General features: G+C 46.6%; 1 protein-coding gene across 1 annotated transcript in view; it reads right to left on the bottom strand.

Moving 5' to 3' along the window:
- ACAD11 (acyl-CoA dehydrogenase family member 11) overlaps positions 1–13,250 on the bottom strand; it is a 728,164-nt gene that overhangs the window by 564,584 nt on the left and 150,330 nt on the right. The window contains exon 3 of the mRNA XM_069648691.1: positions 12,596–12,721. Coding sequence (XP_069504792.1) covers positions 12,596–12,721 — 126 coding nt within the window. The remainder of the gene's footprint in view (positions 1–12,595; positions 12,722–13,250) is intronic.

Below are 13,250 nucleotides of genomic sequence, written 5' to 3'. Positions count from 1 at the left end.
GAGTTTCCTAGTGCTTCTGGCCATGATCTGTGTTGGCACTAGGGATGAGGGTTCAGTGGGGTTAGCATGGTGTAGCTTGAAATCAATCGGGTGGTGGTCATACCATGGCACTGGGCTGATGCCTGAGATGTCGATGGAGGCATAAGTAGATAAGATCCAGTCAATTGTCCGCCCTTTGGTGTGTGTGTGTGTGTGTGGGGGGGGGCAGTAACAAGTTGGGTGAGGTGCATATCATGGAAGGCTTGGGCCGTGGTGTTGGCTTTAAGGTCTGTGGGACTCTAGCATCCTGAATCACTACAGCCACCATCCCATTCATCTTCCTTTGCCTTCACTCAAAGATTTGAACCACCCACCCTTTCCTGTACGCCCTGCAAAGGAACGGAAGATGTAAGAGCTTTTCAACATGGTCCTCTCTGAAGACCACTAAATGGATACATGACATAATGATATGATATGATATGATATGGCATTTGTAATGCGCCTATACACAAGTGTTTCAAGGCGCGACGAGGCAGGGAGGGGGGAACAAGGGGAAGACAGACAACGATCCTACTAGGCCAGGTGTCAATCAGACCGCGCAAGTGCAGGTGGAGGTGGAGGGGGAAGGGAAAAGTGCAAGGGGAAGGGGAGGGGGGAAGTGCAGTACAAGTAAGTAGAATAAAGTAAATAAATAGGGCCAGCTGATGGCAAGTGCAAGGTAAGTGCAGACAAGTGCTGGGAAAGGGGGGGCTGTATGGATACAGAAACAGTCCCTCAGTGCAGGGTTCCCAGGGAGGCAGTGCAAGAGGAGAGTGGCTGGGCCCAGGACCGAGGTCGGTGAGAGTGGCCCAGTTGCAGATTAGGTGCAGATTCAGTTGAGAATTTAGCAGGGGCGAGGGAGAGAGAAAGCAGAAGCAAAGAGGAAGGTTTTGAGGTGCTTCCTGAACCGGAGATGGTTCTCCTCAAGTTTCAGGGAGGCAGGAAGGCTGTTCCAGAGGGAGGCCCCTGCCACGGCGAGAGATCTACCCCCAGCTCGTTGCTTCGAGAAGCGGCTGACCCTGAGGGAGTTGGAGATGGATGAGCGAAGGGCTCGGGAAGGAAGATATTTAGGAAGAGAGAGTTGAAGGTATTTAGGCCCCAGACCCCAGAGGGCCTTGTGGACAATGCAGAGGGTTTTGAACTTAATCCTCGCAGCCACTGGGAGCCAGTGTAGAGATTTCAGTCCTGGAGAGATACGGTCCCTGGGCTTGAGGCCAAGGACAAGTCTCGCAGTTCTGTTCTGGATGAGTTGCAGGGGCGGAGAGTGGAGGCAGGCAGATTAAGATAGAGGCTGTTACAGTAGTCCAGCTTCGAGAGAACCACGGCTCGGGAGACAGTGAGCTTCTGGGGGAAGGAGAGGAAGGGAAGAATACCTCTGAGGAGGTGCAGCTGGTAGTGTGACTTCTTAGAGACGTCAGATATATGAGGAGATAAGGAGAGTGTGGAGTCGAAGATGACCCCGAGGTTTTTTGCCTTGCAGGTAGGAGCAGGAGGAGGGCCAAGCGAGGCTGGCCAGAGAGCTACAGGGAAGGAGGGAATGGGTGTGCCGATGAGTAGAATCTCAGTCTTACTAGCATTAAGGCAGAGGTCATTGGCGGCACACCATTCCTGGATGGCAGACAGACAGTCAGAGATGAGGGAAGGAGAGGAGGAGGCCGAGTGTAGCCTGAAAATGAGTTGGGTGTCGTCCGCATAGCACTGAAAGTAGGGGCAGAGAGCGGCGATGCGGTGGGCAAGGAGTGCCAGATACTGGTTGAACAGCCAGGGAGAGAGATTAGATCCCTGGGGAACACCACAGGTGGTGAAAAAGATGTCAGAGAGGAAGGACCCAAGTTGGACCTGGGAGGGTCGATTGGAAAGGAAAGAGGTCAGCCACGCCAGAGCCTGACCAGTGATACCCAGGTTATCACAGAGACGGTTGAGCAGGATGGCATGGTTGACAGTGTCAAGGGCAGAAGAGAGATCGAGCAGAATGAGAACACATGGAGTGTTGGAGTCGAGGTTCAAGAGCAGGTCCTCACGGATGTTCAGAAGAGCAGTTTCCGTGCTTCTGGCCGCTCTGAAGCCAGATTGATGGTCATGGAGACTACCAACAGTTTCAGCATGGAGGTTAAGCTGGGAGATGGCCAGTTTCTCCAGGAGCTTGCCCAGGAAGGGAGTGATGGAGATTGGGCGATAGTTAGCCGGGCAGGAGGGGTCGGAAGAGGGTTTCTTGAGAAGAGGGTGCACAAGGGAGTGCTTGAGGGGGGATGGGAAGACTCCAGAGGCGAAGGAGTGGCTGCAAAAGTCAGCCAGGGCAGGAGCCAGGGAGTCGAGGTGGTCCTTGATAGTTTTGGAGGAACAGGGGTGAACCTGTTTAGACGAGACTTTCATAGATCGGACTTGTCTGGAAACCTCGTCAGCAGAAAAAAGTGGAAAGGCAGAGAAGGAGGGAGGAGGGGTGGCTGCAGAAGGGCCAGAGGAAGAGCCTGGAAGAGAGGGAGGGAGGTGATAGGAGGAGAGTGAGGACAGGATGTCCTGAGTTTTTGAGATGAAGCGAGAGGCCAGTGCAGTGCAGAGGGCCTGGGAGGGGACAGGAGAGGTAGAGACTGCAGGAGGGTTGGCAAGCTCCTTAATAATGTGCTTTTGTGTCAGTCATTCCCACTCAGGCCTACTCATTCTTTGAGTGCCTGGTCTGCAGGCTCTCCCTCTCTCCTAGCTCTTCACTCCTGCTGACCACCTTCTTTTTTTTTTTTTATTTTATTTGTGTTTAATCAATAAAAGATTTTTACAAAATATATCTTTGCGTTAGTTTGCGAATGGTTCTTATGAGGCTACTTGGGATACCGCTCTCGATTTTCGTTCTTGATAAGGCCAAGGACAAATACCGGTTTGTACATTGTAGTCCTCAGACTGAACCATGGCCCTATGGCAATTGTGATTTCCCAGAGTTACTTTTTTTTAAGGCAATGTCCAAAGGTTTGGCTGCGGCCCTCGACCATCTGGTACAATCGCCAGAAATAAGCCGACACCAGCCAGTCTCTTCACTTATTGTCGAAGGATAAGATATTAGCGGTGTCAAGTATGCCTCTCTTTCTGAAGACAATACAGGACAAGATATCAAAAGATGTCTGACAGTTTCAAGTTGATCAGCGTTTTCACATAGATGACATGAAGCTGTTGTAGATTTTAATCTGATGGCCAGAATTTCTCTTGTATGTAGGATGTTTAGCCGTGCTCGCATGAACGTTTTCCTCAAAGCTTTTTCAGGGAATTTGTCGCAGTATTTTAATGGCACTTTTGGTTTATTGCGTCCAAGCGGAAGATGAGTAGCTTATGTGTCAGAATTTTTTCATTTGTCAGGATCCAGTCTTGTTGCACTATTTTTTCTTTTACTCTCCTAGGATTTGAGATTAAGAGTTCTTCCGAGCAGGCTATCTCATCCAGTTTGTCTTTCCGTTTCTTCACCCAAGCAGTTAATAGTTTGCACCCTCCTTTTTGGATTTCTTGTGCTACCACCTGGAAGATGGGGAGGGCGTCTGGGGAGACAATTTTTCTAAATAACTGGAGAGCACCTTGCTCCACTGATGCAGCAAGGGACGCGAGACCGAGGTCACGACGGATCGCCACCAAAGATGCTGATTTAGGGAGGGTCAGTACCGTCTTCCACACAAAACCTTCTAGCTTTTGCCATAGATCTTCTGAGAGGCTTAGGTTTGCACACATTCCATACGCTAGAGCAGGGACTATTTTCGACTTCTAGAAATTTAGAGCTGGAATCCATGAAAACTTTCCAAATTTTCTATCGACGGCTTTCAATTGAGCTGTCAGGTTTTTTGTTTTGTCCCACAGAGCCTCCGTAGTGGTGTTTTCTTTCAGAGAATTGTCTATCCACACCCCAAGATATTTATACTTGTTGACCTCTTCTAGTTTCTTGTTCTCCAGAAACCAGGCTGCAGTAGTTTAGCGGTCAGCTGTTGACTTGGTGAAGAGCAGGATTTTTGTTTTCTGAATATTGATTTCTAGGTTGTTTTCTTTCATGTAGGCAGAGAGATTTGCTAATTGTCGCTGTAGACCAATTTTTGTCTGGTCCATAAGGATCAGGTCGCCCGCGTACCATAGCCTAGGCACTTTTGACAGACCCACCTTGGGTGGAAATGAACAAATTTTCTCCTCGGTGTACTGGAAATCGCCTATGAAGGCAATAAACAGTGCTGGCGCCAGGGGGCAACCTTGCTTTACCCCCCGGTTGGTCAAGATTTTGCTAGATAAGTGACCTTGCTGATTCAGACGAACACGCACAGAGGTTTGAGTGTGTAAAGTCATGATTGGATCCAGGATTGAGGTTGGGCAATTCCAGATTTTCAGTTTTTCCCCAGAGTTTCTCGCGGTCCACCATATCAAATGCCTTTGATAGGTCGACCAGGGCCAAGTGAACTTTAGGAGCACCTGCTTTCACCCTTGCCTTGATGATGTTTAATATCAGGATGTTAATCATGGTCCCTGTGCCCTTCTGGAAGCCTGTCTGAAAGATGTCAGACGCCGGGGAAGCTTTAGCCCACTTCTGAAAATGCGTTCGTAGTAGAGTCGCAAATACAATGCAATGGGTCTATAATTTGCTGGATTTTCTCTGGACCCCTTCTTGAAAATTGGGACCAGTATCGCCCCTGTCCAAGTTGCCGGGATCTGTTTGGTTTTGTGGCAATGTATGAGAATTTCTTTTATAACTGCAGCCCAATCAGCTGGATGTTTTTTGATGTCAATGTTAGAAAGACCATCGGGGCCCGGGGCTCTTGAGGTTTTCAGTTGTTTTATTACTCTCAGAATGTCTTCCACGTCAGCCAGTTGGATCCAGTGATTTTCAGAGTGATCAATTTTTCCAGCCGTGGACGCAGCAGGGGCTTCAAAAAGGGCACTAAAAAACGACATCCAATTTTGTTCCGATACTGCATTTGCTATTGATGGGGCATTCAGCCCATTGATGGTTTTTAAAACATTCAAGAAGTCTCTTGTGTTTTTTGAAGCAAGGGACTTCTGCATGGTCTCTGCATCATTCTGATAAAGACTTGCTGCGTGATGTTTTATCCACGATTTGTAGTGGCTTGCGCCTTTTCTGAATTCAGCCCATGCCACTGTTGTTTGATGCTTTAGTGCAAAGTTTTTCAGGTTCCTTACTTCTCGTCTCTTTGTTACCACCAGCCGGTCATAAGTATGCTTGTGCACGGGTTTCTTGCACTTTTTTCCTGAAAAGGCCACCCTATGGGGCAGGAGTAGAGGAATGTAGTCTAGTCTTTTAGCAGGTAGGGTGTTTGTTCTGAACTGATGGTCTGTGGTCAGGCTATCCTTTATGGCTTTGATGTTGTCAGCCGTCAGGCGCAATCTAGACTGTTGCATGTTTGGCTCTACTTCTAAAGCGTATGTAAGCTTTTCCGGTATGTATGCACCCCACGTTAGTTTTAGCAAGTTATGGTCGCTTTCTAGAGTTTTCACAACTTTAAAGGATGAAACAAGGGGGATCAGACCTTCAGTTACAAAGATATAGTCCAGGGTAGCACAGGATCTGTCTCTTTCCCATGTTGGAATCTGGGGTTCAAAGTCTTTTATCGTAGCTGCGTTGTAAAGGTTTCTTGATTTCATCAGTTTAGACCACGCCAAACCCCTTTTTTCTGCCAAAGAGTTGTTTGAGATTGTTTTTTCAGAAGTTGCCGAAGTTTTGCATTTGGCATTTAAATCACCGCAAACTATGAAGTTGGCAATTTCGAAGTCTGCGGTGATGGTGTCAATTGCGTCCGCTACTGCGTTGCAGAATTTTTTTGAAGTTGTTCTTTCCGGGTTCCAATAGAAGTTTATTATCGCAAGATCTGGGGTGATCCATGCAGCCTGCTCAGGGCTGTATCGCTGCCATGATGTCAAGGTGCCAAGGCTTCGATGATTTTTGTTTTTGGCGTGATACCTGAGCCAATGCGGATTGCCGTTAGAAGACCCGCAGAAGGCCTTCCCATAAGTGACTTACAGGCTGGAGAGATGTCTAATGTGAATCCATCAAGTGTCGGGGGATCTGACAGCCACGTTTCCTATAAACATAGGATGTCGAAGCTTCCTAAATTTATGTCGCTCGGACGAGTCAGGTGGTTGAAGCCTCTAGTGTTCCATGATGCCATAATCAGGTCTTTATTGGCCGATTGTGGGGCCAGTTTCGCTGTAGACACCGGGAGCTCCAGAGGACTTCCAGTTCGCTGCTATTTCTTGTTGGATCAGCTAAACATGTCCGCCAGCCACTTCCACGGTCCCTCTGAGATTTTTTGTTTCTGTTGACACATTTGACTTTTTGTTGCGTTGTCCCATTTGTCTGTAGAGTTGATTCTATGTCTCGGTGTCTGAATGTTTTTATAATTGAATCTATGATGCTCGGTCCGTCCAGTATTTTCCCACTTTGGTGAAGATCCTGACTTTTTGTCCTTTTCTCTCCGATCGACGTGATCATAGTCATTGCTCGGGCGCTGGTGTCTAGTAATTGTGTTCCTTGCTGAGTCTTGCCAGCGCTTTTGGTTATAGAGTGACTCTGTTTTTGAGATGTAATGAACTCTTGTCGGGGAAGCCCTCTTCCGAATTTCTTTTCTGGGCAGCTTTCGGGCCTGTTTAGGTACCAGGGTCAGATTAAATCCTAGTTTACATAGATCTTTATGGACCTCTGAGGGGATGTCTGCAAGTGCTTCATTTCTTACATGAATGAAAGCTTTCGCTCTATGATCTCGATGATATGGTTCAACTAATTTGATATCGTTGGTCGTCAGGTGGTTTAGTTTCTTGACTTTTTCTACAGTTTTGAGGACCATTTTTCTATTTAGGACTATGTAAGCTTCTTTTGCTGACACTTGTTCCATTTTATAAACTGTAGTTCCTTCAAGTTTTGTGTCAAGTTCCTTGGTTCCTTTTGGCGCCCATGAGTTACCTGCATGCTTCGCGGTCATTCTGGGGAGCTCACGTTGTTCATTTTGTATTTCTGGGGATATCGTCCTGTTTTGTCCTTGCTCTTTCGAGCTCATTTTTTGCCTATCTTTAGGCTCTGCTTGGTTCTTGAAGTCCTCCTCTCTCCAATGTCTTTGTCTTGGAGCTTCTTTAGCATCCTCTATTTCCTCAGAATCGTTTGCTAGGATGGTTTTTGATGCATCTTTTAAAGCTGATTTGGATTCTGGTTGGTGTGAAATCGTCATGATTTGAGAATCTTCTTCGTTGTCATGATGTTGGGACAAATTCATTAGATCACAATTTTCTTGAAATTCCTCGATCATTTTGGGTGATGTAGGCAGACGATAGTGATCTGGGTTAGCAGATGGCGTAGGTGGAGAGTGTTCAGTCGTCTTTATTTTTCGCTCTTCGTGTCTTTCTTTTTGAGCCCGGACCCAAAACCAACATTGGCCGGGGTGTCTTTTCTTCAATTTTCTTTAGTTCCAGTCTAGATGTGTTTTTGATTTGTGTAGTTTGCGTTAATTGAGTTTTTTTCAGCTCCCACTCAGTTTGCTCATTTTTTTTCCTTGAATCGAATGGTTGCAGATAATATCCCTGAAGCTTTCCTTCCGAAAATGGGGGCTAAGTCTTTATGGATTTGCCCTTCGGCAGTCTGCGAGGCTGTAGAGATTGTCGATAGTGACTGTTGAGCAGGGTTCTGCATTTCCCTAAGTTGGGCTTCTAATTTGGCAATTTCTTTCTCCATAGCTGCTTGTGACGACGTGTTTTTCTTATCTAAAGCTGTTATGAAACCTTCGATAAAGGTCAGTTTTTCTATCATTGCCGCTGACATGGAGGTATTATCTTTGAGAGTTTCGTTGATAGACTCATAGAGCTTGGCAAAGGGATTTAGAGGAATTGTGAAAGATGACATTATTTGTAGCACATCTATTTTTTTGCTAGGGGAGTCTTTCTGTGTCGTAGCTGATATTTCACTAAGTCTTCGACTGGTGACCGGTGTGTGAAAGCCTTTGTCACCAATGTAGGGAGAGGGTCTGTCCATACTTCTTCTGTCTGTGGGCAGTAGTGGGTCCTGAGTGCGCCTGTCTTCCTCTGCTGTTCGACCTTTAGGGTATTGTGAGGGTTCTGGTAGATGGGCTTTTGTCCATGCGTGTCTGTCTTCGCTTGGTTCCATTGCCCTTTTTGGAGAGCACCGGACTTCCAGAGGCATGCTTGGAAAAAGAGGACTGGCTACTTTCTGAGCCCCGCAAGTCGCTGGTGTTTCATTTATCTTTGGTCCCAGTGAGCTCTCGTCATTACTCTGGGGGCTTGAGGTAGTTGGAGGCTGTGGGGGCATCTCTGTGCCACCGTCCTGGGGTGTAATCCTTGTCATTTTTTTTGTAGTTGTTTCTTTTTGGGCTGAGGCTTGGGATTTTGGGTCTTGCCTTGGTAGACTTTGGTCGGTCTTTCTAGCTTTGCTTACAAGTAAGGGGTCTTGGACCGCCTCCAGGATCTCTGCATCAGAAAGTTCTGAATCTTGATCTAGCTTCCTTTTATGTTGGTTCAGAAAATATTCCTTAAGAGAGGATGATATTAAGGGAGTTGGGAGGTTCTTTGTGCTTCCTTGGTTTTTGGGTCCCAATTTCCTTTGTTTTTTCGTATATATTTTATTTGGAGTCAATTTTGTTTTTGTCGGGCCTTTGTGCTTAGGTCTGTAGTTTCATTCCCAATGGCCTCGTTTCCTGTTTGTTTGTAGTTTCCTTGGCCTTTTGACAGAGTCGTTGGCAAGGTGGCACTTTTGTCTATCAGAGTGGTCATGTTCGCGACGTCTTTCTGGTTTTGGATCTGATTCGCCCGCCGTGGAGATGTTAAGAGTTTGTCCTGTGCTTTTTTCTGTCGAACAGACTTCCGATGTTTCCTCATCTGAGGTCCTAAGGTCATAAGTTATTAATTGGTCATCTTGGTCCGAGGTGATAGAGACACTCAAAGTAAGCCTTAAAGGCCGGTTTGAAAAGGAGGATAGTATTTGGTTTCCGCTGTGGAGGTTGATGTTTCTGTGAATCAATACTGTCGTTTGAGCCTTGGATTGTTGAACAATCTGGCTCTCAGTTTCTCCAATTTTGTTTTTCGTCTCGTTTTCAGCCGGCGGATGGTTTTGGGGAGATTGTGACCCAACGTCTTCCGATTCCGAGACACGCAATCAAAGACAACATTGACTCTCTCACTGCAGCCTTGGCTGTCCTCTGCAACCTCCCCTATGCCACTGGAGTTTTGTCCACTGCTCTTAAGCACTCCCTTATACACCCTCTCCTCAAAAAATCTTCTGCTGACACTTGCATTCCGGCAAAGTATCGCCTGATCTCTATCACTCCTTTCCTGGGCAAACTCAGTGAGAAGTTGGCTATTTCTCACACACTAAATCGGTTGGTTGCTTCCATGACCACCAGTCTGGCTTTAGAGCATCCAGAGGCACGGAAACTGCCCTTCTGAACACCTGTGAAGACCTGCTCTCAAATCTCGACTCTAACTTTCCTTCTGTCCTCATTCTACTCGATCTCTCGTCTGCCTTCCATACGGTGAACCACAACACCCTGATCGTACGTCTGTGATACCCTGGGCATCACTGATCAGGCCCTGGCGTAGCTAACCTCCTTTCTCTCCGACAGCCCATCCCAGGTGGAATTGGGGTCCTGCCTCTCCCCCATCACTCTCTCTATGTGCAGTGTCCCCCAGTGATCAATTGCGACATGGCCCTCCTGGCCTGTATGATAGCCACCTTGGCTGCCAATTTACAGTGCTATGCGAATGACACGCAGCTCTCCTTCAAGCTACCCTCGGGCCCGGCCTCTGCCTCTTCCTCACTCATACCCGACTGTCTGCAATTCAGTTGTGATGTGCTGCAAATGACCTCTGGCTCAATGCCAGTAAGACAGAGATTGTCCTCATCGGGACCCCTGCTCCCGCCTTACCTCTTTCTCTCTGGCTGGCCTCCCTTGGCCCTGCACCTCCACCTACCAACGAGTCAAAAAATCTGGGGGACTGCACTCTCTCCTTCTCCTCTCACATCGTGGACATCTCTAAAAGGTCCCACTACCAAATGCACCTTCTCAGAAGTATTCTACCTTTTCTCACTTTCCCCCAGAGGCTCACTGTCGCCAGAGCCCTGGCCCTCTCTAGGCTGGAGTACTGCAACAGCCTCTTTCTCAACCTTCCCTCTTCCATCCTCCGTCCTCATCAATTCATCCAGAACTGAACCGCAATACTTATCCTTGGCCTCAAGACCAGGGACTGCATCTCTCCAGGCCTGAAATCCCTTCACTGGCTCCCTGTGGCTGCAAGGATTAAGTTCAAGATCCTTTGCATTGTCCACAAGGCTTTTTGGGGCCTGGGCCCACACTATCTGCAACACTCTCTTCCTAAATACACTCCTTCCCGAGCCCTCTGCTCGTCTTCCTCCAACTCTCTGCGGGTGAGCCGCTTCTCCAAGCAGAGACTTGGGGGGGGGGGAGATCTTTATCGACTGCAGGTGCCTCCCCCTGGAACAGCATCCCTACCTCTCTCTGTCTTGAGCCAGATCTCCTTAAGTTCTGGAAACTCCTCAAGACTTTCCTCTTCGCCTCCTCATTCTCTCTCCCTCTCTACTGCTAACCACCTCTTTCTGCTCCGTCGCTCTCTCTCCTCTACTTCTGCTCAGTTTCACTGACTGGCTGCCTGGTGTACCTTCCGAGCCTCACAGGTCCCAAGCTTTCTTCACCAGTCTCCTGCACCTACCCCAAGGCCCTGCTCTTGCCGCTGCACTACTGCACTTCGGTTACGACCCATGAGAGTGGTATCTCTCTGTACTTAACCCATGCTCTGACGGCATTGGGCGCACATGGTCCCTATTGACCACCCACCCACGCGCTCCCTGCACCTGCATGATCTCAATGTACCATGCCGAGTAAAATCGTTTGTCGGGTCTTCCCTATGTCTCCCACTTCCATGCATGGTTGCACTTTGAAACACTTGTGTATAAGCACATAATAAACACCCAATCAAGCAATCAATCAATATACTTTTTCCTTGTACTAGAAGGTGATTTCAGTTTTATTTGTATTTTTTGTTTTTATTATTCATATTATTCATACGAGGGACACCGAATTATGGTTCCCCTTATCAGCCACCGCCTCTACCTAGAAGTGAAATAAGAGAGGAAGCAGAGTGGCTTCTTTTTCCATCGGAACTGCTTATTGAAGGATGGTTTTCGAAATCATCATATAAAACGGGGACTTTAGAGGAAAAGGTTTGCAAGCACTCATAAGCACCTCATCGTTGACTTCTTGTCCACTATGGATGGTGTGACATTAAACCATAGGGAATGGCCACTACTGACCATAGTGTTGAGCCACACTGGTTGAACATGAGGCCTAAATAGTAGGACCTGTATGCGTTCTGGGTTGGGGATATTTTGCACCATTTCTGCTGTTTTTTGCACAAAACACAAGATTTAAAATACGACGGACAATGGTCTCGTATATGAACTGAGACATGTGCTTATGTTTTTCGCTTTGTGGCACGTTATTGCTGTCTTTGCACAATGATGACTTGGGTCATTGTTTTTATATGTGTTGTATATTGTGTTATGCATTGTTTATGGATTGCATAAGTTTTTGCGTGTTACGAGTATGTTGGTCTTGACAATAAATGAAATAATATTCATGATCTAATATGATGTGACTGGCTACTAGCCTCCGAGCCTACAGACAACACATTTAAAACGTTGTGTCAACAGGTGCCGCGTTGAAACAAAATAATAATACATTGTGAGACGACACCTGCCAGTTTTTCCTTGCTCTATTTGACCCCAGGTTCCCGCGAACTTTGGGGTACACCCATCCATTAGTCCCAAAATCGCATGCATGTGATTTTAACCACGGATCATATTCCCGGTTATTAACACGATTGTGATTCATCAGGTGCACTTATGTTAAAGCGGTAATTGCAAGATGGTCATCATTGACAGCTGCCCACTCTGCGTTGCACCTAAAGAAGATTTACTGCATTCGTTTTTTTTGTCCAGTTTATGCAGTCCCTTATTAAAAACATTGTAATCCTTTTAACCAGTAGGTTGAATTTTGCGCAATGCAAGTCTGCACTTTGCTTTTTGCTGCTCGCTGACATCCCTGCAACCACTTGAGGAGAGCTTTAAAAAATAAAAGTGTCCGTCTAAAAGTATCAACGGAGCCCGAATTGTAAAGCTAATTTATAATTGTTTATTTCCATACTACAACTTAGTGGATTTTACACATGGTCTACTTTTTCCCCGATGTCCTGATTATTGTGACACACTGCAGTATACATTGTTTTACTGGGAGATATTTGACCAGCATTGATGTGGCATCAGTTTCATGAACTGTACTGGAGGCGTTGTGGGTCTGCATGGTTTTAGGGAATTCATTCTGAAATACGGTTGTTTATGACTGGCTAAATTGCGCCCAGCGCCAGACCTTCCCGCCTTTCTGATTCAATGAGATCACATATCCAATGACTTCAAACTGGGACGCCTCGAATGGCGCAGGTAGCACTAATGTGTCGCTTTCCAACAAGTGAAACAAGACATCATCTGAAATGTGAGGACGAACCAGTGAGAGAGAAAGCGATACACACTTACCTGCACATGTTCCATGATGTAGAATTCGGTTCCAATCACCTTAGCATCCTGGCAGTGGAGTAAGGGTTTAGGCACTGGAAATCCAGCTGAAGATAAGGCTTTCTGCACACGATATTCCCGGCCAACCTAAGCAAAATAATGGATGAGTTACAACCCTCCAGAATGATATCCTTACACACATTTCATTATAATCTCACAAAACATGCTATTACTTGGTGGCCGGACGACACTGTTGTTTTGAACGCCGTCACAGATGTTGGGATCATATGTGGCACATGATCAGATGCATGTGTCCTTCGAAGTCGCTGGTGCATACTACAGTATTGCTAGCCCAGTGGCATGCAAGAGGGTTCAGCGAGTTAATAAACATTGCAATCTGGATTTATTGAGAATCCTAATTGAGCAACTTTAATAGTAGAGCGAGTATAGCAGTAATTGAGAAATTCCACTGTAATAGAAATAATGATCAACAACAGCCCTCCTACATGAAATAAAGCTCGCTCACACTGCTTCTGCTTCCAAGGGGTAGGAATAACTTTTATCATCTATGATGCAGGCATAAGTCACTTTAAACATAACTTTTCCAGGTAAAGCTAGATCACCACAGATAAGGATTTTGATAAACATATATGCACCAAATGTTAACCAGGTAATC

This window comes from Ambystoma mexicanum, chromosome 2q (genome assembly GCF_040938575.1).
Source record: "Ambystoma mexicanum isolate Mex_15411 chromosome 2q, UKY_AmexF1_1, whole genome shotgun sequence".
Lineage (NCBI taxonomy): Eukaryota > Metazoa > Chordata > Amphibia > Caudata > Ambystomatidae > Ambystoma > Ambystoma mexicanum.
Note: the sequence above shows the minus strand (reverse complement) of the source record. Positions and strands in the feature narration are given on the sequence as shown.